The 27,517-nt window shown below is 31.0% G+C and overlaps 2 protein-coding genes across 4 annotated transcripts in view; one reads left to right on the top strand and one right to left on the bottom strand.

The window, feature by feature from the left end:
• The window catches only part of LOC140673443 (uncharacterized), a 159,949-nt gene that overhangs the window by 31,555 nt on the left and 100,877 nt on the right, over nt 1-27,517 (top strand). For both annotated transcript variants that reach the window (XR_012048060.1, XR_012048061.1), the window contains exon 5: nt 14,217-14,809. The gene's annotated coding sequence lies outside the window, so the exon portion shown is untranslated. The remainder of the gene's footprint in view (nt 1-14,216; nt 14,810-27,517) is intronic.
• The window catches only part of LOC140673440 (uncharacterized), a 78,908-nt gene that overhangs the window by 22,047 nt on the left and 29,344 nt on the right, over nt 1-27,517 (bottom strand). For both annotated transcript variants that reach the window (XM_072906429.1, XM_072906428.1), the window contains exon 2: nt 919-1,022. In XM_072906429.1, coding sequence (XP_072762530.1) covers nt 919-1,022 — 104 coding nt within the window. The remainder of the gene's footprint in view (nt 1-918; nt 1,023-27,517) is intronic.

Genomic DNA, 27,517 nt, shown 5'->3' with positions numbered 1-27,517 from the left:
CGTATATTTGAATTTTTTGTTTTAATTCATGATTTTTTTTTTTTTTTTTATTACAATTCAATATAATATCAAGTCGACATAAATAAAAATAAAAATAAGGACACTTGATGCTTACGGGAGAGCTTTGTAATTAAGTTAGAGTTTTACATTCGAACTACCGTCGGCGTATATCGGTATGAAAGCGAACGAAGCTTTCGTGCGCTTATTAACATCAAATTACAATCGCCAAGGGTGTGATTATAACACGATTCTTCTTCGCATGTTCGAAAGAACGAGCATGCGGAGAACAGGTTGATTATAAGTAGTCATCGATCGAGAGGCACATTTTTTATTAGCTCTCATTACTCTTTCTGTTTATCCTTACAAGCGCGTGTACTCCGATCGGCATAAAATCAGGTTACGATCAAAGAGATATAATGGATAGGAAATAGTTTGGAAGCCGGGGAATATAATTTAAATACTAAGAGAGTACTGTACGTGCATTATATGTTAATATAAATTTAATAAGGATTTAATATAATTATAATTAATATAAATAATTAATTATTATATAATAATACTAATGTAGAATTTATTTTAAAAGATACGAAAAGATTGGGAAAAGAAAGTGTGTTTGTAATGTTACTTTTTAAGTGTTGAAATCTCTATAACATAAAATGTAGCAATCAACTATCTCTCTCTCTCTTTTTCATATGCTATCTTTTTTTTAAATTAAATATTTAGTTTTATTGACAATGCTTGAAAGACAATAAGAAATATAATTTAAATTAATGTTGAATCTCTTTGGTAGCATAGATTTTATACGATAATTTTCTATATTTCGTATTATAAAATATAATACAAAAATAAAATTTTCATGCATCCATGTTAAATAAAAATAAATAAATGAATTTTGTTTTAAAGAAAGAATTAACTTACCGAACCATAAAGTAGACCACAGGAATCCATACAGAGGTAAAGGCAGGTCGCTACGCCTTGAATCCTTAATTGACCTCTCGATATCGATGTCCTTTGAAAAATCGCTGAAAAAGATGATAAATGTCATTAACTTCATTAAATGTTTTTATAAGATTTATTTATGACAGCAGTGATCTGTTCGACGGTACATATATTTCTCGAATACAAATATAAAATTCAACGACATAATCGGATGGGGAAGAAACAGGTTCTCTGAATGTTTTAATCCGTGGAGTCTTTTTTCCTCTAATGATCCAATCTTGGGTGCGATGAATATGTATTTTCAACCGAGTCGTAATTCATAACGTTTATCTCGAGCGTCAATGTCCATCGAGCTGCTCGATGGCGTTGTCTGGCTTTGATGAATGAAGTTGGAGCGTAAAATTGCGACTATGCAGAGATACGCAATATCGGCGTAGCTCGGCACTTGTACTAAAATACGATAAAGCTTGAATCTGTCGATCGAGAGAATTATTCACGTCGGCGCGATCGTCCCGGAGTAAGTGTACCTAAGCCTGTCTTTAACGTCCATTTGGCATGACGTAGATCTCGTCACGCGAATACAGCTATATCTCGCACAATACGCCCGAGTGACATGATCGGTAAATGAAATGAGAAAAATATGCAGAATAATCGATTTTTTGCCCGTCCCGAACTCTTCTGCCCGGAGAGAGAAATGCAGGAGCGCGTTCGGCTCGATGACCGGTTGCAACTCTGTACTGGATACAGCGCGCTTACAGTATAATCATCTTAATTCCTCAAAGCTCTTATACAGCATGCTGGGCGCGTATTAAACATGTGCGTGACACGATCTAGCGTCTCAGGATCTCATAGAGGCGAACGCGATTGCGATATCTGAACGCGGGGTCCGGTAAACGAAATGAATTATCGGAAACGAGTCTCGCTTCTCCTCTCTTCTTGCTTCGTTTTTCTTTGTTTCCGGATTTCTCTCGCAGAGCAGAAGCATACATAGTGTTCAATCTACGGCAAGGATCGACTGCCGCTACTTATCCCGCGGAATACGACAATCCTGGCGAATACACTGACGGAATACGTGCTTACTTACAGCACAGCGTAATCACTTTAATTCCTCAATAGATTCCGGGGGATGCGTACGTACACGTAACGCCAAGTGCCAGTAATATTAAAGACGTGCGTGACAATCTCGCATCACAAAATGAATGCAATTGTGTATATCTCACCACCTGTAGCGCGGTACGCGCGCTAAATACAGAGTATTCAACTCGGTAATTCATTGCTTGATCTCTTAATTTCTCTCTTAATCTGCTCTCCTTTCGCCCGATATTGCAAAATGATGGGACGAACGCTCGCGGTACGTGTACGCATAAATGACCGCGTAATTAAAGCGCGACGAGTGGAGTAGCGAGTTTCATATTCAACCTGGTTTATACGATACGAGTTCATTTTTCATTGCGGCAAAGTAAAATGACAGTTTTTCGCGAAAAGAAAAATATTAATAGACATATTTACAAGATATATCCGTTGAATTTATAGTTCTCCTTATGTATTACGAAGTTTCTCATGTTTAACTAAAAGATATAAACCGTGAAAACAAAACATTATATTCCTAATTCTTGTTATAAAATTTTGTTGAAAAATATTTGATATTAAAACACTACGTAATTCGTAAAATAATCTTCAAAGAATCTAGATAAGTTAATCTTAAAAATATTACATTTTTTTTTATTTTTTCACGTTTATTCTGATTATTGTACATAGTTTATCAATATGTATCTAGCATCTGTTATAATTTTTTATGCTATTTAGTTTTTTGTAATTCGAAAGTGCAAAATCGACTTGACTCGATCAGAAACAGCGCAGGTTGATTTTAAATGAATGATTGGCCAAACTGGCTTAAGTGTCTCCAACGTATTTGCCTCCCCTCGTCCATCAAACATGTTGCTGTCATCGCGATTAAATATGCATCGCAAAGACGCATCGGCGTGTTAGTCGTGTCATTTACCACGGTGGCTTGTGTATGAAGGCATAAATATCTCGTGCATATTTGCGATTTTTTTGCGAACTAACTTACACACTTTTACAATGATCTACTACTGCCGTCAAACGTGTTGTACCCACAACGAATGTCAATGAGTCGTTTAAACAAAAATTATATTCCAGCATTAGCAAAAGAGACACGAACAGATATTATTTATTATAAAATATATCGAATTTTCGTCAATTAATGTGTCAGAATATTAAATATCTGCAAATTAATTATTAAAATATTATTGTACTTTTTCGATTTTATATTAATACCCAATTAAAAATTGAGCGTCTCTGTCAGACATAATTTCATATAATTGCAATAATTTGCATAATTTTTTCAGAATTGTCTTTGAAATGAGCTGTGTTTCTAACATTTATGATGATTTATTTAACGCTAGTTACTTTGGTTTATAGCTTTAAATCAACGATAAAATTAAAATCTCGCATCTACGAAGATTTTAGTCTTTATATGTTACAAACACGCAATAATTAAGTATAGAGATCTCTGTACAACCAGAAAGACATCGATTATAAGTGCAACTTGCCACCTCAGAAAATCGATGATGATAGCATATGAGATCGGTTATTCGCGGATAAGTCATTCGAAGGGTATAAGATATTTTCGATTCTTTGCACATACGTGATCATTTGCCGTCCAGTTTATAAAGATAAGTATATAATAAAGGAAGGGTTTAATACAACCAGAACCAGCAATTTCACGGAGAAGACGATGTCATAAAATCATAGTAATGCATATTGCTATATCTTTGTAATCGTTTAGTCTCATTTAGCGATTAATAAGATATAATTAAATGATAACGGCATAGAGAGTGCGGTTTATGACAAAATGACACAGCCAATACGTTAATCATTTAGTAATATTTTGGAGAGATTAGCTTATGAATTCAATTAACGATGATATTGACGTAAAAGCATATTTAAAAACACTTTCTGAGCTAAATAAGATCGCGTGCCGCGTTGTAACCTTATATTTCAGTTAACGTGTCAAAAAAACCATTAAGCGAATTGTAAGAATAATAACATACAATGTCGAATCCATATAGAATTACATGAAAAATAATAAAAACTAATGGCACAAGATAGTGATTATCACGGTAGCACGCGGAATTACATATAAATGGGATAATTCTCACGTTTCAAAATATACATTTCTTTTTACAATCGTTGCATGTAATATATAATTTCGACCGATTGAGAAATATTTTAATACCTTAATTACACTTAATCTTATGTTTTGAAACAAACTAAAATTGACGTTAATACCTATATTTCGGCATTAACACTTTCCGCTCTTTCTGTCAATTTTAATTACGTACAATTATTATTTTATTTATTATGTATTTAACAAGATCTTATATATGCATTTCCCCCTGGTACTTATAATATGTATTTTCCCGTACGTATTATTTTAAAAGAAATAAAAATTAATGTTCAATAAACATTGTTGTATGACAATATAATTTGTTATTTGGATGTAAGGAGAGCTAAGATATATATATATATATATATATATATATATGTTAACATATGCTATACACAATTTAAGAGGAGCGATAAGAAAAAAAAATGATAAAAACCATGGCGTGTAAATCGTGATGTCATACACGAGTATCAATTACTAATTTCGTGGTTTACATGAATTTATTCTTTTCATTTTTACAAGCCTGAACTCGCGCTGTATGTATTACGATCGTAGATTAATTTATCATCGGAACGTAAGCATGAATTTACGACGTCGTTGCGATACAAACTCGTGATTCACGACAATAAGCCTCATACATCGACGATGTATAGCAAACTGATGGTCTTATCAGGATATTTATAAGTTATTCGAATTGCCATACACGCAGAAAAATTTGCACACTAGTAGTACAGTGATCTCCGTTTCTGGGAAGCATAGAAACGTCTGTGGCAACCGATTTATTCGCTGATCCATATCGATTGCTAGAATCCATCCATTATTGGTATCAATGTGATATCGGAATATATTTTGCAAATAAGTTTCAAATTAATAATACTTGAACGATTGCTCATTTGCACATTTAACTCTTTCAGGAATCGATAGGACATGTGGTTGAAAGAATAGTTGTGTCGACTGATCGAATAATGGTTTTGTATATCATTGTTTGTATATTTTCAGAAGAAAGAGAAAAATTTTCGTTAAATATCTTATCAAATCAAATTATTTTATTGTAGTATTGTTCTAGAGTTTTCTAGAATTTTCAGAAAGAAAAAAGTTAACACTAATATTATTTTATCTTAAAATAATTGCCTATTATTTTTATATGTGTAAATATGTATAGATTTTATATTTTATAAAACAAGTCATACAGTCAAAGATTTAAGTCTCTTTTATGTTTAATTCTTTACGCGTAATGTGTTTTCAAAAAAAATGAAATGCATTTTTTTCCTACATCCCAAAATGCATGTAGCAGACTCGGCATTTCTCTTCGAGCGAAATTTCGTGTCAACCTTCCCAATACGCGCATTTTATTGCTAATTTCAATGCGGCATAAGAGAGCGACATTAGAGACCCGATGTGGTTTACATCTTCAGCCAAGGCATTGCGATGTCGAAATAAATTATTAGCATTATAAATTTAATTCAAGAAACAAGTTAAAGCCATTTTATGCGCGTTCTTGTACCCAGATGTTTCGACTTAATCGCGTGCTGCTACTTTTGGGTGTTAAATTATAGGCATATAACATTGGAAGTATTATAACATCTCCTCATGAATTCTGCGAATACGATTAGACAAGAAATGTTATGTTGCATCAACGAAAAAAACGAATGTTACTCAGCAGGACGCACAACTTACTAAAAGATGTTGTAACAATTATTTTATAAAGATAATCATTTTGTATCAAATTCAATGATAAAATTGAGGGACTATAATAAAATTTATATATAATATATAATAATTTTTTTTTTTTCAGAAATGCAAAGCAAAACATAAATTAATTATTGTTATGTTTCTCACAATAGGTATGCAAGCAATATGCCACCATTATTGTATAATAATATATTAATATATTAATATCACCATTTTGGTTAGGTGCGCATGAGTTTTGATAAATAATATGTTTGACATAATCTGATAATTCAAAGATAATTCCTTTCATTCGTTAATGCATACACTTATTTTTTGACACGCTTAAGAGCGCGATGATCGATCATCGACGTGTTCGACGTGATAAGTTGCCAGTAAAATACGCGCGTGTTGATGATAATGGATATACTTAGATTTACAGATGTATCACGTCGTAGTATAGTTAACGAGCTCTCTTAACGAACGTCAACACTTGAGCGTCTGCGCTTTTCATGCACATATTCCAACAGTTATGAAGTGTAAAATTTGTCATTCTTAAGAAAAAAAGAGGGGGGAAAAATTCTCTTTTATTTCAGATCTCAAAGCTGGATTTGCATTTGCTGTTCTTTTAATGCGCGCGATAGTAGCTGATAATTCTTTCTTTCATATAATTTTTCTGTAAATTAAATTGCAATCTTTTGCTTCGAGTGTTTCTTCTCATCTTTTTATCTTTTTTTAATTTATTCAATAGCAACGTACGCGTGGTACGTGTCAATTTGCACGACATGCAATGTCACTGTGTAGGCGTGCGATATATATTTCGAGAATCTGAATCAGTCTGGCGATTCTCGCCAGACGCGTCTGCGCGCGAATTTTCGTCTGTTCTTCATTAATACATTCTAACTGACTGTGTCCTTCGACAAGGCCAAATCTGCGCGTATCATTACGTAATATTGTCTGCCTACGTGATATGAGACACGCATCTTTCGCAACATGAATAACATTGAATGAAATTGGTTTACAACTGCAATAAAATTGTACATATTGAACGAATTGATTCCAACAACGCTAGCATCTAGAACGTTTTAAAAGCCATTTGAAAATTGTCCTTTATAGGCTTAGTTAAAGTTTTCGACTCGTTGGGAGAAAGTGTCTCTCAGAGAATATTTGATCATTTCTTTTTGCATGTAAATTTTATACGTTTATTTAAAAGTGTCTCAGTAAATTGTAACTTTATCCATTATTTATATTAATTTAGTATTTGCATAATCGGCATAAATTCCTCAACTCCTCGCATTATGGTAAATTTCTAAATTATCGAACCGGACATATAGATTATTCACGAGAAGACAGACAGTATTAGTTGCGTCGCATATTTCGGTGGTCAAGTTACTTTCTCAACAGCGGCACCATACAAGATTGGAATCGATGAAAGAAGAAACGGTAAGATTTATCACGGCAGTGGATAAAATTTATATCCATCTGATTAAAAATCCCAAACGCATCCGCCGCCGCGCGGTCGAATCTTGAGGCGTATCTCATGGCAAATTAGTGTGGATCTCATGGGTTGGGTTAAGCGGAAACTAAAAACTCTAACGACGACAAATAAGCTTGACACATAAATAGGTGGACGCGTCGGTTATCCCATGGCGTTTAAATCATCGTTTGTATTTTAGGAAGTCGCCGCGAGTATATCGCGATTAAGATATAATTACAAGTAGAAATTAAAATTTAATCATTTATGTATATATAATAGATGAGTAAGCGATACTTTCGAGAAAAATAATTGCATTAAACTTACACTTGCTCATGACAAGTCAAGATAACCGGAGATTTATTTACTCAAAAAATAATATTATATCGTCGCATCATAGACAAAATAAATTAATTAATTACGAATCACGAAGAGAATTGGAAAGCCACAATACACTTCAGTAACAAGAAACAAAAGAACGCTGATTGCAGAAAAAATATACGAAAAGTACAATGTACGCGAATGAAAAGGCAGAATAAGAGCAGGTGTTGTAAACCCACGCCAACATCCGTGTGCCTTTCCAACATATCTCGTTTATGTTAGAAAGACCGCGATGTTTGCTGACAGAATATGCATCAAACATTTGTAAATGTTATGATAACCGGCGGCAGAAAGGCCGAAATTATTTCGGGCGTATTAAAATTCTACTCTGCGTTTCCCAAACTTATCAAGAATATATATACATCATCGCGATAAACGGAAGCGAACCATACCGAATCACGATTCAATAAAATCTCTTATACAAATGTTTATTCCAGTAGTTCGCATTTTTCATTCAGCAATATATTAACTTTTTTAATTTCTTAATTCGTTAACGAATAATAGTTATAACTGATTAATTCATTGTATCTTTCTTTCTGAGATTGTTTTTTTTTACTCTAAATAATGTTTTTTTTTTTTTTTTTTTTTTTATTTCAAATTTATTATTATTTTTTTTTTCTTTTAATTAAAATCAATGATATAAAGAATGACTTTGATAGATGCATGTATACTCATAAAGTCAGTCTGAGATTTATGTGCTACTTTTATAGATTGTCTAAAACCACAAAATATTATAGCTACAGCTTTCGATTATCACGCGATTCAAGAAAAAGAATTACGGAAAGTATCAACGAGAGAGGCCATTAACCTAAAGATTATGTCACGTGGATTAAACTCGTCATCGGCGTCGCCCTTCATAGGGTGCTGAAAATAGAAGCCTGGTTGATGTTGTTGCGTGCACTCTGCCATAATAAACTAATTTCTCGCGTATACACTGTTGTTTAATCCCGATGACTTGATCGAGCTAATACTTTTCTGTTTCATATTTTTCACCCTATATTTTTTGTCACAATCGTTGCTTTAGTTTACATTCCGTGGTTTGGAGGTCAGACGTTTCTTTAATCTTTTTTTACTCGGGATGTACGAGAAGTTGCTAATTTTAGTGCGTATTTTTACGTAAGTTGAACTTATCACTGCAAGTTTAGTGTTCAATGTAACTATTTAACTTTAAATAAGTGAAATGAACGGAATTTTTTGCTTTATCGTTCTATAAGATTATAACTTAATTGATCAGTTATTCGAGTTTCATTGAGTGTATTATAAATTCAACGGTTTCTTTGACAGCTTCGAAAACTTCAAGCAGATCATCCGGCTGTTCGCGTTAATCGCTGTCAGCGATAGTGTGATACTGGCGTAATTTGAGAAATGCTTGTAATTCGAGTACTCTTTTAAACCCGGAAATCAAATAATGCTCTCATTCATTGACAATTCAGGAAAGTTAGGATTAAAGTAACATTTGGAACAACGCCAGCTTGAGTCAGTGTGTGAACGTATGCAGATTCACTTCACTCAATTTCCTGATATGAAAGACAATTGTATCAAATAATATAATACAAAGATTTCCTTTCTTTGGAATTTTACTAATTTTCAACACTTTTTTTATATAATTGTAATATTATCTTCAATGTTTTACACATGTTTTATTTAGTTATTTTTAGATATTAAGAGTTTTGCGAAAATAATAATATTAACATTCAATTTTTGGCGAAAAGTCGACTTTATCGGAGAATACGAAGAAATTTATATACCGTCAATATACGCACAACTGTCTTGAAAATTTAATTTCGCTGGTGGAAGCGCATTTTGCCTCGAAGGGACGGTCGTATAAAGGGAGGGCTAAGACGAGAAAGACGCGAAAGTGCGGCAAGACGAAAATGACATAGAGGTGTAGCGAGGAGAAACGGTATGCGGTACACCGCGGCGGGCCGTTCGGTGATAAATCGTCGTTCGTGGTCTCTTTGCTTGAGTAATTTGCGCCGCTAAATGGTCACCGGCAGGCATAACTCGTCCGGGATGGAGGAGGCGCCTGCAGAAACAACAGCGACGCGTGGAATACGCGTCCCTCGTTATGTAAATCGGTCACAATTCTCCTAGATATATCCAGAAATTCAGGGTTGCAAAAATAAGAGGCACGAATATTCGTAAAAGTCCTAAAAGGGGTTGTACTTCATTGTCGGAAAGTATAAGTGTTTTATAATGTCGCCTTTTATAAGATTAATCTTAGTATCTTTCATCGTTTTATACAATAAAAGCAAATTAAAAAAAACTCGATTCCTTGATTATTTATTTTTTGTTTTTATATGAAAATAATTTTTTTTATAACATTGTTTATTAAAATCATATTTTGATAGTATCATATTTTAATCTATTGAATATTAAATAATTCTTTTATTAACAAATATTTTACAATACATTTGTAATTATCACGATAAGAACGATAAATAATTTTTAAATTTATTAGAATATTTTTGGTGATTTACAGAAGATGAAGAAACAACTATACTTCTCCTTTTATAAGATTAATCTTAGTATCTTTCATCGTTTTATACAATAAAAGCAAATTAAAAAAAACTCGATTCATTGATTATTTATTTTTTGTTTTTATGTGAGAATAATTTTTTTATAACGTTATTTATTAAAATCATATTTTTATAGAAATTCATTAAAATATTTTTGGTGATTTACAGAAGATGAAGAAATAACTACATTTCTCCTTTTATAAGATTAATCTTAGTATCTTTCATCGTTTTATACAATAAAAGCAAATTAAAATAAACTCGATTCCTTGATTATTTATTTTTTGTTTTTATATGAAAATAATTTTTTTTATAACGTTGTTTATTAAAATCATATTTTTATAGAAATTCATTAAAATATTTTTGGTGATTTACAGAAGATGAAGACTGCTTCTCCTTTTCCTCTTAGGAATGCTCCGCGTCTGTTCCGAGAAATTGATTCTTTTTCCGGTGTTATATAGTTCATCAGCCCTGTTAGGCTTCAAAGGTACAGGAAGTCGGCTACTGTGGTTTGTTTAATGTACACATTTTACCAGCAAGTTGTGTCACTAAATAGGCACGAGCCATCTTAACTCGCTGTTTGCACATCGTTTTTGCGGTACATAAAGAGATCAAGGAGATTTGGTCCTGCGAAGGCCACTACAAAAATATCGGAATTTTCTGGGCATTGTCTGTGTGTGTGTGTTTATGTGTGTGTGTGTGTGTGTGTGTGTGTGTGTGTGTGTGTGTGTGTGTGTGTACCCTAAATCCTGCGCCAGACGTACTTGCGACTTCTATAATTGAGTTTCACAGACCAACGACGTTCCTCGCCTTATAAATCTTTCTTTCTTTCTCTCTTTTCACTTTCTCTCTACATACGTTACTGCACTTTTAATTTTATTATAACCCTGTGTCGTCTGTTGTATTATATGCGCCGTTGTCTTTTGCGTTTATTGTGGACGTTGCGACAGATCTCTTGGATTCATTAGATTTTTAAAACGTCATTATCTATTTTCTTTTTTATCTTGTTATTTATAGACTCATAGAATTTATCTAAGTCAAGATAACGCAAATGTAACACGTATTTTTTTCAAATACGTGTTTAAATTTAATAAATTTAATTGACAAAGAATACTATATTACAAATATATGATTGTTAAGATAAATTCATATCTTGTGTCGTGATATTGCGAACTATTAATAAATTCTTATTAATATATTATTATATTGCTAAGTCTTCAGAAAATTATCCCTTAAGCTTTATTAGGTATCATATATAATATCAACTGTTTACAAAAATTTAATTGCATATCAGAAAATCTTTACGTGATCAATCGCTCATATTTGCATATGTTTACATGAAGAACAAGTAGCAATCGTCCGGTTTTCGTTATAAAAATTAATATGCTTGCTAGAATATTTAAACATAGATGCAACTGACAATGATTATTAGAAAACCATTAAGTCAATAAAAAACCAATATAATTATTTATAACAACATTATATTTCGCCATTTTAATCGATTAATTTAAATGTTGTACAATAATTAATCAAGCCAAATTTAATGTTTAAGAGATAAAAAACTTTTCTGTTTTTAAAATAAATCACACGCAAACCGGTTGAATAATTTAGAAATTATTGTGTCAAAAAAGCTATAATTAAACATGTCGCATATAATTATTATCACCATTATTTTTGTATTCATAAAAAATATTCATGTATTTATGACTTTAATTTATTATTTATTGATTTATTATTGTGTCAAATTTATTTTAAAATATAGAGATACACCGGCTGTAAAAGTATTTATATTTATTATTTAATTTAATAAGATATTCTTCTTACGCATCAATAATAATTTGCAGATTTAATGATTTTCTCCTGTGATAGGTAGCCTTGTACGACTAGTACCCCGCGGTTATTCATCTCGATGGATTAATTTGTACACTAAACATCCTCACAGTCGGCTTTCTTTAGTAACAACCCAAACACGTTAATCCCACATTCTCTCTTTCTCTTTATTTCCTTGATATGTAAATCGATCGAGGTTCGATTGGACACGTAGCAGGACCGTCGTTTAGGCAAAATCTATAAAAATTCCAGACATCTTAATTCTTCCTTGAAAACGGTGGATATAAGGATCTGAAGCGCAGTAGGTGGTCTTGATACCTCCAAGACTAATAACTTAGAAAAGACAAAAAAGGATTCTATAGCGGTGCCGCTATAGAAAGTTAGAAGGCGAGAAAGGAGCTTGAAAAAGACACGCGGTCAAAGAGAGCAAACTCGCGATAAGAATGACAGATTCAGCAAACGCGTGTCTCCTAAAGAAAATTTATAGTCAGAGAAAATATGCTAAATATAGACCGTCACATATAAATGACAGACAATTAGACATTTCATTTATAAAAGTTATAAACAATGGAATGTAACATCTGTATGTATAAAATGATAATTTCGTACGCGTTTAGAAATATTAAAAATAAGACAAAATAATTGTAAGAGGTCGATGTTTTTTTTTTTTTTTTTAATCTTTTTACAATAAAATCTTTTAAAATATTTTTTATTCTTTATACACAACTATTGAGAAATCCGCCACTAATCGAAATGTATGGAAAAGGGATTCGGGAAATTACACACAGAGTCTTTAGCACGGTCGAGCTGATACTTCTCAAAAGGGGGCTACCTTATTATTATATGTATAGGGACAGACTCTTGTAATAAACGTTGATTTAGATGGTGTATCAACGTGCGCTGACCGCGCTTATGACACATGGCACTCGCTTATTATTCGTGTCTTCTTCGCGTTCCTGAACATAGTCGTGAGGTGTGGAGAAAGAGAAAGAACCTGGATTATCATGAGGTCCGACGACCGCGATCGTGAAACCGAAGACGAGCAATTACTCGGGCGAGACTGGTCCGGCAGCTCGGCCTCTCTAATTAAACCAGAAGGCAGCGAAAGAAATGCAACGCCGCGTGACGATCGCTGATCAATACAACGGTCTCGCGAAATGACAAATGATGAAAGGAGTTAATCGGCCGATGACCATCTCTCTGCTAGATTGGCGAGATATAGATTCACCGATATTCTATGCGATTATGCTAAATAAATGGTTAAGATATGGATAAATATTGTTAGTTGTATCTTTTCATACGTTAATAAGTATGTCATTGATATTCTTTAGATACTTCATGGTTAATGTATATATGATTTTTTATGAATGTTATAAATATACATAATCGGATCTTATTTAATTAGAATAAATTTTGTTATTTTAAATATGTCGATATAGATAAAGCTAAAAAATAAACTAAAATATGAAAAATGATATTTTTATAACTTAAGATATATCGCGAATAATTCTAATATATGTTTTTATAGACTTTTATTTACTGAAGAGTACAAAAAATAAAGAGAAAACAAAATCAAGTATCTTTTTCTTATATATTAATATTTCAGGTTTAACATAATATTCAGGTTAAATCTGTTGCTATTTAATGACTTATATTTTCATAATTTCTAGTGCATCATATATATATATATATATATATATATATATATATATATATATATATATATATATATAAAGCTGTTGAATTTAATTAAGCATTTTAAAATTTTTAATTAAACTATTTACTTTATTAAATATTATATTATATACTTATATATATAACATACATATATGTATATATAAAACATGTATATTTATTATATTATTTTATCGTCATCGTTAAAATATGATTATGATTAATGATATGATATGATTATGATTATGAGAAAAACGCTCCTCTCTATAAACAATAATAATAATAAATTAATTGTACGCATATATACAGACTATAAAATGATAAATTATATTGTTTCGTAAAACAGTACTCAATGTACAATGTATAATATACAATATTCATATATAATATTATTGAATAAAAATATCACACATAATTTCTTGCATATATGTATATACATTATATTAATATATTTCACGTTTACAAATATTATATATTGTTATTTTTGCTATAATATTTTCTTCGTATAGAGAAAAATTACTATTATATTATTACTTTGTTACAGCAAAGAGGAATAACACGTGCAACGCGAAGCGGAGGAAAAATTATGGAAAAAAAATATCACGGATAATTCTCTGCGACCATTATGCATAACGCAAATTACGGGAATGCCGAGAATAAATATCGGACAAAAGTACATCACAGATGCGTGTGTTTTAAGTGACGTGAGTGATAGTGAATTATATTACAAATGTCTTGAGTAGTTATAGTCAGCATAAATATCGTCGGGAGTGCGGAATAAAAGTGTCGGGCGATTATTATAATTACGCGAGTGTCTAATTACGCGTGAAGATATATATCGGTAATCAATATTCGATCAAAAGTATATACATTGTCACGTATAAAAGGAATCGGTACAAGTATCGCGTATTTAAATTTTTGGCAGTCTTTTCATAATGATATTTCAATAAATAAATTTACATCGGTAGTATCGAAAAATATATCGTGTGATTGTGATGAATTTTGAGTGATGATAATTGATTATTCAATTAATCGAGTCAGCTATACAATGCAATGGATCATCGATCATCAATAATCAAAGGATTTTGGAATGGAAAGATGAATTGATTGAAGACGGAATTAACGGTGAGACTACTGGTGAGTCTATAATTAATTAGATATATCATGTTTCATCCTTATGTGACGAGTTAAGTTAGATATTAATCGGACGAGTTACGATTGAGTAATAATAAATATCGTTATTTTATGAATACATAATTGAAGAATATTTATTAATAATAATTTATTAATAATAAACATCTTTTCAAAATTATACAATAAAAATTAAATTTATTTTTAGCATATTTTTCTACAATTTTTAATACAGTCCGTTAATTACATGATAAGCATATAAATAATTAATATATCCCGATGCATTAAACGCTATATCGTAAAAAAAATGCACAAAATTTATTTTTATATTTTATAAAATGTAGATTAAAAAAATAGAAAATTTTATTACTATATATCAAATATAATGTAAATAGTGTGTAAAGCTGACGTCATACATTTTTCGTAAAAATGTATTAATTGTTGAGAATTCTTTATTTTTAATAGTTCTAGAAGTCTTGATAGATTAAACAAATAGTTTTAGCAAATAGATTAACAAAAATGGCTCGGGAGACAAACTGAGAAGCTTGTATTTCGTACTATCGATTTTAAATAAGATTTCGTGTTATTAAATAAAATTTCATGTTATGTATCCAGCATTTCGGGCGATTTCATTTGTTTAATAAATATTCTAATAATTAATATACACAGAATTTTCGTGAACAATTTTTTTTTATTTTATGGCCTAAACTATTTGTTGAATTTATCAAGAATTTTAGAACTATGAAAAATAAAATCAGAACGCAACAATTAATCAATTTCCACGAAGTAAAACGCCAGCTTCATACACACCGCAGTTTGCTACGTTGCAATGGTCGGCGAGCTTTTGTACGATTGCTGATTTATGAGCAAGCCGCGTGGTTATTCTTCCGTTTTGTGCACGAGTTATATTTTCGATGATTTTATACAAAGATCTGAGAAATTATGTGCGCAATCATTTACTTAATGAGGGTTGCATGTGAGCTCGCCATCTTCTTACTTACATTAGAAATAAAAAATTTTTTTCTTATAAGAATATATAATTATATAACAAATATTGTTTTCATTTTCAATTTTATTTTTATTCTGAATTCTCATCTAGAAATGGAAGAATAATTAAATTATTGTTCAATTACATAAAAAATTATTTTTATACTATTTTTATCTCATACCTTATTACGTACATCATTGATAAAGTTTCTTCCTTATTTTCACTACATATGAAAATTGTTATGATATCGAGAAAAATATTATAAATTATGGAAAGAAATTATGTCTTCTTTGCGTATGTATAGACATTATCTTATAATCTTAATTCGATGCCAACGGCAGTTAAACGATTTGCTTTTTTTCGCCCATCAACTTATCGTAACTCTATTAGTCACAAGACATAATAACAGGTCGTTCAAAGAATGAATAATGGCAGCTATTCAAAATGCGTCTACATGTATGCTTTCTGAATATGGCCCAATTTATTATAATGAAGAATCATAGTAGGTTATCTATCTATTTGCTTAAGGCTACGATCAAAATATTTTTGCAAACATTTTCTAAATTTTTTTATCACTTTGATAGCTACAAGTATCATATTATAGATAAGAGAAATACATCTTGAAAGTTAATTGCATACTGTCAGTATTAAATAATTGCCCTAAGAAAGTATATATCAAATTCAAGAAAAATGAAATATGGAAAAGGTTCTCACGAAAAAAAAAAATTGAAATTCATAACTTTATAAAACAATTTTGCAAAAATTCAGGATTTATGATGATTAAAACATCATTACAAAATTTCCATTATAATAAAAAATAAAATTTAAAACGTTTAAAAGTTATTTTTTTAGGTTTTTGAGATTTCTAATTTTGATTAAAATTGATAAGAACAGGAATTAAATCGTGTCTTTTATGTAACACACTATTTATAATATGCTTACTGATATCGCGCGTATAATTGCGAAACGCAACAGTTTATTATCGGCTATTATTATCATAGCTTATTTACATTTTGAAGTTTGAAGTATAGGCTCATATACTGAGAATAATTGTTTCATTGTGCTCGAGGCAAAGTCTCACAGGTAACGACTTGCGAAATGCGCGCGCACAGGATATTTATTGTTTTCGCTAAATCTCAAAATGCTCATTATTGCGACACATCATAAATCATATGTTATAATACAGTTTACATCCTTAGAATCTTATTCCACTTCTGTGTTTCCGTGCTTTGTGTTCCATTAATAAGATGTTTTTATAGTAATTATATAGTTTTTTACTATTGATAAAATTATTGTTTGTTATAAAATTACTATTGTGTATAATTTTTTTTCTAAAAATATACAAAATATTATACGTCGCAAAATACTTGTATACATTAATTTTTCATTGAAAACAAATGTTTATTAAAGCTCTTTAGAGAATTAAATCAAAATTATAGTACTTAAATAAATCTTTAAGCTCTTTCATAAATTTTTTCTCATACCTGCAATTCATAAAATGATACTTACAACACATAGTATAATTAAATATTAATATTAAACCGAACGTAAAATAAATAACTATGATCATTTGCTAGTATTCGGAGATTTTTTTCTGAAATATTCTTAGATAGATAAATACGGATATAAAGTGGACGAGGTTAACGATCGTCTAGAAGTCATAAAGTTGAGAAAAATAACACGCTTGCATCTATAGTCTGTCGTTTTCTTTCCGTAAGAACTTAGCAAGTATAAAAACGAACTGGCCGATAGAGTGGGCCCTTTTTCCGCTTTCTTTAATCTCATAGCCTCTCAACTAAAGCATTTTAATCAGTTTGGAAAATTAATAATCGAGGCAAATATCACACTCAAGCTCAATGCATCAATAATGCTTTTAGTTCCGCTTTGATATCTCGATTAAAAGATTTGCGCGCTTCGTCATTCTTGTCCGATCAATCTACAACAGCTGGCAATTTTTTGATAAATTATTAATTACGACCATATCTATCCACGCGGATAACTCATTACGCTGAAAAACCATCGAGTTCACTGATTACTTAACTTTCGAGACCACCGACGCGTTTCCGAACGAGAGTAGCTACTTTGATTTATACATGAATAATTGAAGATACGCTTGTGCGCGAAATAAACGTGGCTGCGAACGGTAGGAGAAGGAAAAGAGAAGATGTACTTTGATGTTTACCGTTCGTCGTAGAAATTCAATTCACGCTGTCTAATCTGACGAGCATAATTTATTAAGCGGAATATCTTGAATAAATAATAAGCGAGCAATCGACTAAATGTCAGATATTTTAAGAGCGATTAGTATTTATATAAAATAAGAAAGTTAGTTTATAAATAGCGTTAATAAATTATATAATTTTAATTGATACATTTCGCTAGTGACATCGATATTTACATATATCTTGTCAAAAGACGATGATGTAAAATATAATTTTTTCCAATTATATGGACGGATTGACTTGTAAATTTTGAAAACGTGATTTTTATGATTGAGTTATGTAGGGTTTTTACCTGTTCATAACAAATACAGCAAAGGTTGTGTTCACAATTGAGTATAAAAAAGAATTAGGATTTATCATTTTTTTGACATACATACAAGTTAGAAATTCGAGACAGGCCAGATGTTACCTGGGTATAATTTCTTAGATCCTTTCAGATGCTACGACATAATAATAAAAAAACAGCAATAATAGAATAATATCGTGTCGTGTAAATCGATGTTAAAGAAAGGGCAATGCAGGGTATAATTCACAACAAATTCTGTAGCAGAAAAAAACGATTTTAATAGGCAGTAATAGAGGTGAGCGACATTTTATATACTCCCCATTTTACGGATATCGGTTTTCTTCATTTTTTCGAACTTTATCGGCGAAAAGATCGATTTCATGAATGAGTGTTTGCCCGATGGCAGATTGTTCTTTTGTGACCTTAGATTCTTCAGCGATGCTTCTCTAAAATCGAGCGGTTTTAACCATGTTCTTTCTTTGATGATTTTTTAGTAGTGAAAAAAACAGATCGATATGTTAAGAAATTCAGAAAAATAATAGACAAAATTTGTCCATCTTTTCAAAAACATATGCACGCACGTACGGCTACTTATATTTCATATCGATTATGGATTAAATTTAATATACAGAATATTCAATTTTCAACATTCCGTAATATTTGTAAAATCTAATTAGAAAATTGAAACTTTAATTTAATAAAAAAATTGTATATTTACTAAAATATTGTCTATTCAAAAACATCTATTACATTGTGTTTTTTTACAATATTACAATATTCTATTTAAAGCTCAAAATAAAATTCAACACAGAAAAGTAAAATCTGCTTGCATTTTATCGCATTTGAAGCAAATTTTTATAATGGATCTAAATGTATGGCATCGTACACCAAGTTTTTGCGTTGAAAATGGCTTAATGCCCTTTGTACGATTTTTGTGGCACGAAGAAAAGCTACAAGTCTCGTGACTGATCGATTGCGGTTTTAGTTGCGGTTATATCAATTTACTATTTCACTGTATCTCTCGCTGTGCTCGTACACATCTTTGCAGAGCACCTGCAGAAATATAGCAGGAAGAACAGCAAGACACAGGATAATGCAACGAATCTATCGAGTTGCACTGCTAATACAATAAAAATGCTTGAATATAGGGATAAATTGGAGAAATTTTGAAATTTTAACATTCTAACTATGAAACGTGGTTTTCACTAAAAATATAGTAAAAAAAAGTATATTTAATATAAAGAAATATATTTTAATAAATGAGGAGAAATATCCTGCATATTCTGCACAAGGTATTCCGTCTCTCTTGTTGTGTAAGAAAAGAATAGCGACACGCGGTCGCGCAAACAAGCAACAGGTTATTCTTACGTAATGCGTCGCACACATGCATAGTCGAGGGATGAATGCATGCGTAGGAGGCACGAGAGAAGAAATAGTATGTCTCAAATCCATCTACGAAACTCTGAAGAATCTAGTGACCTTGACCGCACTTTGTGTGGATAACACCAGATATACGAAGATTAATTGTTGCAACGCGACCGAATTGTTTCGATATATCGAACATGTACATACATTATTGTTATATTTTTAAAAATTTATCTCAATTATTTTTAATAAAAATAATTTCTACATTTTGCGTTGAAATTATACATATAATAATAATTATAAAATATTATGGTGTTATAGAACATGCGTTATTTAAGATTAATTGAAACGGTAGAAATTATTTCAATAAAATTTAAATTAGTATCTTTATCGAGTCTTTATAAACATATGATGTATTCAATGTGGATGTTATTTTCTATTTGTTTTTTCGAGATACATGTGTGCGTCTCGTATGTTAAATTGTCTAGTATTTTTACAGACATTGACATTGATAACTTATTATCAATCCCACACTCTCAATGACGAGCGCGATAATTATTGTGACAAAGTGGAACGAACGATGTATAATGTTTAAATTAAGCGAAGTCAACTAAAAAAACAAATTCCAATATATGAACGCGTGTAGTAAACATCGTAAAATGATTCGTAAAATGATTTTTTAATCAATCCATTTCCGGAGATGAATGCTCTTATATAAAACGAAAAGACGCTGTATGTGTACGTGTGTACCGCCGTCCATGCTAATTAACTCTTCCCTGTATAAATTTCAATTCTCTTCCCTGTATTATTTAATTTCTCTAGCTATCACTTCGTTATACCAAACCGATTTGCTCATTACGAACCGCTCCTTATCGTCAGTCTGACTTAACCGCAGATAAATCTCATGTCAACGAACGCATCCGTTGTCCACTCTTGTCAGTTCGTGGAGATGCTCTCGTAAATTATATTTAACGTATTGAATTATTTTGAATTATTGGTATGTTTTTTTGTTACGTATAAAAATCACGTTATATGAAAACTGATGTATTAATATGATCTTTTTATTCAATTTCTATAAATTTAATCTTTTTCATTTTTAACTTGCTTTTTTCAAAATATAATGTTATGTTAATTATCACAAACAATAGTATTTCATACCGCAAATAATAGTACTCCATATATAATTATTTACTATTATTTTGTATATTTGTATTTGTTATAAAAATCGCGTAAACAATATATTCTATTTTTTTTCATAAATCTCTTTTTATGGCGATGCCGAAACCTAAAGAAGGATAGTCAAAGGGGTTATCGATATTTTTTTGCGTAGGCGTGGAAGAAGCGCCTCTCTAATTATCACAAGGTACATAAGTATACATTATGTCAACAGGAACGAGCCAAAATTTATGATGCATTTACCTGAGAGAGAAAGAGAAAGAGAACTAGGTATAACTTATCGGAAATATGTAAATTGAAAAGCAGCGCGCGTGGGTATTAGGTAAAGAATCATGGATATCGTTTGTTTAATCGCGATCCCATGGTGAAGAATAGGAGAACGAGAATCAGGAAGGGGTTGGTCGAACGGCTTAATCTCTGTAATGAATGGTCCCCACGGGCCACAATGATCGGTGCACGTCCTTAATTATTTATTTTTAATATCCGGGTAACCGATCGCTCGTGCGCTGTTACGTACCGCAACTCGCATTCCTAAACATTTATGATTTCCGTTCCTAAACTATAAAACCAATAAACCTTATCTTTTTCATTTCCTCAAATTTTCCGATCCATGAACCGATAGGAAGATTCATGAGATAATATATACATATATTTACTCTTTATCTCTTTCCTTCTTTTATTACTCCCGAAATACGCTCCAATCATCACTTTCGAGATTAAAACATATTCGATCATTAGTCGTTATTTCCACGGGTTCCGAAATTTTGTTCAACCCCCACAAAAGGCCTTCTTCTGTACATTATAGTTAGTTTTACAATTATTCGATAGTTCTAAGTCGTCAGTCTTTGAGAAAACACCTTTGACTTGTAAGTTTGCGCCTAATAAAGTCTTGTAACCAGATAATTGTACCTTTTTATTCATTACGTCGCGTTCAGCACGTAACAGCGCGCGCTTTATTGCTATCGGAGAGGCCGTATAAATAGCTCGATAGAGATTCAACGTGACGATGCATGATCCCTTGGCGCTGACACCGGATCTTTTCTCGACGAAAGAAAGAACGAGAGAGAAAGCGAAAGAAAGATCCACGATAAGCAGGTATCTTCGGTGCGATATCGTCTCGATCACGCAGTTTCACACAACGATAAAAAAGTGGTTCGAAAAATAATATATTTCGGGAATAGAATAATTTCTATATTTTGATATTTTGTTGGTCAGAATAACTGATGCCACTGTTGTCGTTTGAAAAACCTATAAAAAAATAAATATATTCTATGTTTGAAAATATTTTATATGTTTTCTTTCTTTCTCTTTTATGTGTGATCTCATGAGATTTAGTCATTCTTTTATTTTTAAAATATATACTTAATTTCTACTAATTATTCTACAATAATCGCAAAGCGAAAAGAAAAATAAAAAAAAAAAAGTTATGTTTGTAACTATTTATACTCTTTATGAAAATTTTTTAAAATGCAAAAAATTAAATTGTTTATCTTTGCATTTTTGAGGATAGATATTTTGATAAAATTAATCGATTAAGAGTCTCTCTTTTTAATATATTATTATTATTATTAAATCAGTAAATATAAACGATAATAAATGTTTTTTGTGGATTTTAAATATTTTTTATAATAAAAAAATAAAAACTTAAATTTTTTTTTATTTTCTCTGTTAAAATCATTTTTCATTATTGCCGCAAGAATAAATTTGATTTTTCTGTGACGTGCAAGACTGAATATCAATCTAGTTTTACTCGCGATGCAGTTCGTCGAGTTTCCTACTTCTTTTCAGATGGTTTAGAATAATGGGTCCTTCCTTAAAGAAGTCCAGAATTAGAAAATAATTAACTCAATGAACTTTTGTGCGAATCACGGTTTATGCACATTCAAATATAGTTGTCGGAAATAGTATCCCATTTGTCTTTTGTCTCGGCCGCTTCGCTCTGCCGCAAATTATATTTAGCAGACCACTATTTCGGTGCACTCTGTGGACCCCATTACCATCTTTCGATGCGTTTCGACATAAAGACGGGTAGCAACTTCGTGAATCGGTAGAAAAAAACGATTGCATGATGTCACGAATTTTACGATATTAATTTTTCGACGCAAGAGAAAAATATTGTATTCTTCCCATATTAAATAACTTTTAACAAATATTTATTTTATCACGAAAAATTATTTAAGATACCAAAAATATATAAAAAAGATTTAATAATTTGTGAAAATTTTTACGCGTATTATTGTATAAAAATATAAAAAAAAGTGTAAGAAATAGGAAGTAACAATCGAGGACAGTAATGATATGTGTGTATTATGAATCACATTTACGCATGACAGATAATTAACAAAGATATTAATTTATGTTGATGTGAATGCATTTACATCCTGTGTCATCAGTCATTGCAAAAAGGATATGTGCACGTTTGAATAACTCTGCGAATTATTACGCTTAGCTACTTTCAGTAGGCAAACATTCGTAGTAGTGTCGAAGTACCGCAAACTATGATTTATGCAACTCTGTAAAAAGTTCATAACAAATTATAACATCGTTTACAAAGATTACCTGCGTTTCAGTTATTAAATCACAAAATTTATAATTTAACAAGTAAATAAAAATAAAATTTATAGAAATATACGTTAATGAAAATTTTATCTAAGATAATGCTTGATTCGTGAATCTCAAATTATTTTTATATTACTCTGAAATATGCATTTTTCAGTAATAATTAGAAAATATAAGAATAATAATATAATAATATAATATATAAATATAAGAATAGTTAAAGTCTGAACAATATTAGAAATGATTTAAAACGGATAAATAGCACAAATTCTATATATCTTTCCTTTATTCGTTCGCAATACAATATACGTCCAATACAATGTATATACATAAGACAAGTTGACTGATGATCAGGAATTTAGTTTAGGTTGTAATTAAGATGTTCGCCGGTAATTGCGAAAAGCATCAAGGGCACGCATTTGTGAGAAATGTCATCGTAAAGCTTATCAATTCATCTATTCGACCGGAGATTGCATTTCTACATTTTCTACCCGTCATATATATTTATCTCGTCGTATATATATCGCTCTATTAACTTGCATGCATATTCTTACTTAGCGCTACAACCGAATCAACGTGCATATGATACGGAAATATCAACCACGATTATTGTTGCAATTAGTGCGCGAAGAATGATTATAACGCAGATTTAAAGTATCATTTACATATATAATTAGATTACATTATATAATTAAATTGACACATATCAATGGAATTAAAAAATACAAGATTCAAAGAGTGCATAAAGATAAGATATTTTGTGTAAAATATTATTTAATTTAATATATTTAATATATTTAATGTAAGATATTATGTGAACTTACACCAATGATGATTGATGATTAATCTAAAAGCTTAATTTTAATTTGTTTTCTAATTTTCGTAGAAAGATAGTCGCGGATCTAAGGTATTACTCATATAAGTCTCCATTATATAATTGAATTTTATACATTAATATAAAGAATACCTAATTTCCTTTTTCAGAGTGTGTATAGAGGCAGAAAGTTTTTATGCAAAAAAATATATTATTTGATTCAGTATATAAATGTAAAATATTATGTGAATTTGCAAAACCAATGATGTTTGATTGCAAATCTAAAAAACTTTTTTTTGAAAGAAAGAATGAGGAAGTCCTGACGTTTTCTATATTAAGATTTATTATTATTTTGTTTTCATAAATTTGATGCGGTATTAGTCGGTCCAAAAGTTTCGGAAAAATTCCGAAACTTTTGGATTCTATTCCTTCATAAAAGGGAAACAAAGAGATGATCTGCCTGTCAATAAAATATTAGATGAAATTCTGTTATTCTTGTAATATGGAGAATTTTTTAATAAAATAAAAATATATTTTTTATAATTTAATAAAAGAATCTTAACTTATCAGAGTTACAGCAATTTTTAATTCGCGCATGAAATCAATGTCCCGACATTTGGTTTAATGTACATTTAATCTTATGTATGTGTGAATTCACGGCGACGGCTTCGACTACTTCGATTCTATTCTAGGTTGACCTATAGAGAAACGGTTCCTTCCCTGGTACGAAACTCGGTCTCGAATTCACGTCGTGTCGCCGACTCTTCGTTTCCTGAGTGGTCACAAGATGCTGACGATAAATTCAACCGTAGCGTCTCGTCATATGCGGAAAGAACCTTTAAGTTTTATTTGCTTGGTCCTTTTTTGCTTAGGTCATCTCGTTTGAATCTATAATACTAGTGAATATTTATATAATCAGAAAAAAATCGCCCTATAATATTTCAGTTTCATTGATATACTTATAAGATTGAATTAAAAAATTAAATTTTATCAAAAATTAGAAATTTTAATTCTTAAATTTTTTTACGCGAAAAAATACGATCCATACACAGAAATAAGTACATACAAGTTAATGATATCACTCACCTTTCTTTTAAAATTAGGTATGAACTTAAAAAAATTATTAAAAATATTAAATCAATAAAAAATGTATATAAGAGAAAGTTGAAGAACATAAGAAATATTTTAATATAAAAAAAAAAAAACAATAGAAGTTTCGTTATAATAAAGATTTAAGAAGATGCTTTAGAAATAGTATTATTGCCAATAAAATACGTAATAATAGTTGCAGAGTATTTTTCAAGGGCGTAAGACTAAACATTTTATGGCAACAAGATTAATGAGAATAGTGGGATAAACGGTGAGATCATTGGAAACGTGCCAGTTTCTGGAGAAATGTTTATGTAATAAATATACATTTAAAATGTATTTGTAGAGTTGACAAGCAAGATTTATGGAAAGATGTACTTATCCGAAAGTATTTCTATATCTCGACTGTCATTTTTCTTACGAAAATACATATATTAATTAGTCTGATAAATATATTAAGTACTTTGAAAGACTTAACGAAAGATAATCATAAATCATAAGCGGTTTAATATATTAATGATTCTGTAACAGGACTTTATTTTAAATCTGTTGTATTATCATAATTATATAATAACGCTCGATGATTTCTTCATTAGCGCTACAAAATCATTAAATTGTTGACGAGTACATTCGTATAGTGCAGTAGATGGTCATTAAAATCTGACTAAAGTCAGATATTTCAGTAAGACGCTTAATTATCTAAGATATACGAGGAATATATATATATATATATATATATATATATATATATATATATATATATATATATATATATATCAGGCTTACGTAGAGTGAATAAACAAAAGTGAATTCGAATAATCTCGATGTCGGATATAACATGAGTTCTCTCTGTGATACTTTTCGATGAATGAAACGTCAAGGTAAGGTCGATGAAACCAAGAGTGGATGAGTTTCGCTTTCCGCTGCCAAACGCGCACCGCCTCGCGTAATGATTCTTTCGAGTTCAATGACTTCGGAGATTGAAGATCACGATTAGATAACATCGCGAAATTGGACTGCGCGATCGTGATGCTGCGATCGTGCGCAGGCAATCGAATCGGACGCCCTGGCGTGATCTCGCTCACGGCGGGATCACGTGAAACTCGAATCCATACTTGATATATCGCGTGGGCTTGCCTAATTATCCGACACGTTCGTGTGAAAAATTAATTCACCGATTTGTAAATCGGCGACGATTATATGTTGGCGAGTGCGTTTCGCGTTAATTTTAGTTTTTTCGCGAAAACCTGACCTATAATAAGCAACCGGTTTGATTTCTTGCTCGCATTTTTGCGTCACTCGAATATGATTATCGATAGAAATAATAACTTCCTTTGTTTCGTGGTATATCTGGCTCTACAATTTATTTCGTTCTGTGAGAGTTTTTATCGGTGTAAGGAAAAAATGTTCTATTTAGAACGCAATAAAATTTAATTGCATGTTCCCGCGGAAGTAGCGTGAGTTGTTTACGTCTTAATATCAAGAAGCTATCATTGATGCAACGCATACTTTATGATACTCGTAAAATCTTATGACTAGGAGGAATAACAGGGGGGTGCTTCTACATCAATTACTTATGATTCACAACACATGTATCGAACAAAAACAATAATTGATGCGATCAGGAAGTTGATTACGATTGATTCTATGTAAGTTTGCAAATTTTAACTCAATTTTATACAATTAGTTTTGATTTGCCAATTGTAAATTGCCAAATATAAAATATTTCAAAAATATTACAGTTTGCTAAAAATTCAACGTCGAATTATATGATTAATCTATATTATACGAAAATTTCAATCTCTATGTCAACGTAAATTAATGATTGACGTGGACAAATTTTGATTGGTACCACCTATTTGTGATATTATTCAACATTGATTCAATCGCTAGGAAATGTATGTACCTATATGCGTACTCGATAAACTCGATCGAAACCTCGCTTGTTTTTTGACAGCATGCGACTGATGACGGTAGGATGAACGTGACGAGCGATTCCAGAAGCGATCAATCAGGACCACCGTGACCCTCGACTCGGAAGGAGTCGAGGTCTCCAATCTCTTCCTGATCGTACTTGTCAGGTAGGAGGAGGGAAAGCATCAAAAAGTTTCGACACGTTACGACCTAAGTTGTGACGTTAAAGGAGCTGCTCAGAGCTCCCCAACGCGACGCTTTTTCGGTTATTATCCACTTCGGTACACAATCAAACACGACT

The sequence above is a fragment of the Anoplolepis gracilipes genome, chromosome 14 (assembly GCF_047496725.1).
Source record: "Anoplolepis gracilipes chromosome 14, ASM4749672v1, whole genome shotgun sequence".
Lineage (NCBI taxonomy): Eukaryota > Metazoa > Arthropoda > Insecta > Hymenoptera > Formicidae > Anoplolepis > Anoplolepis gracilipes.
Note: the sequence above shows the minus strand (reverse complement) of the source record. Positions and strands in the feature narration are given on the sequence as shown.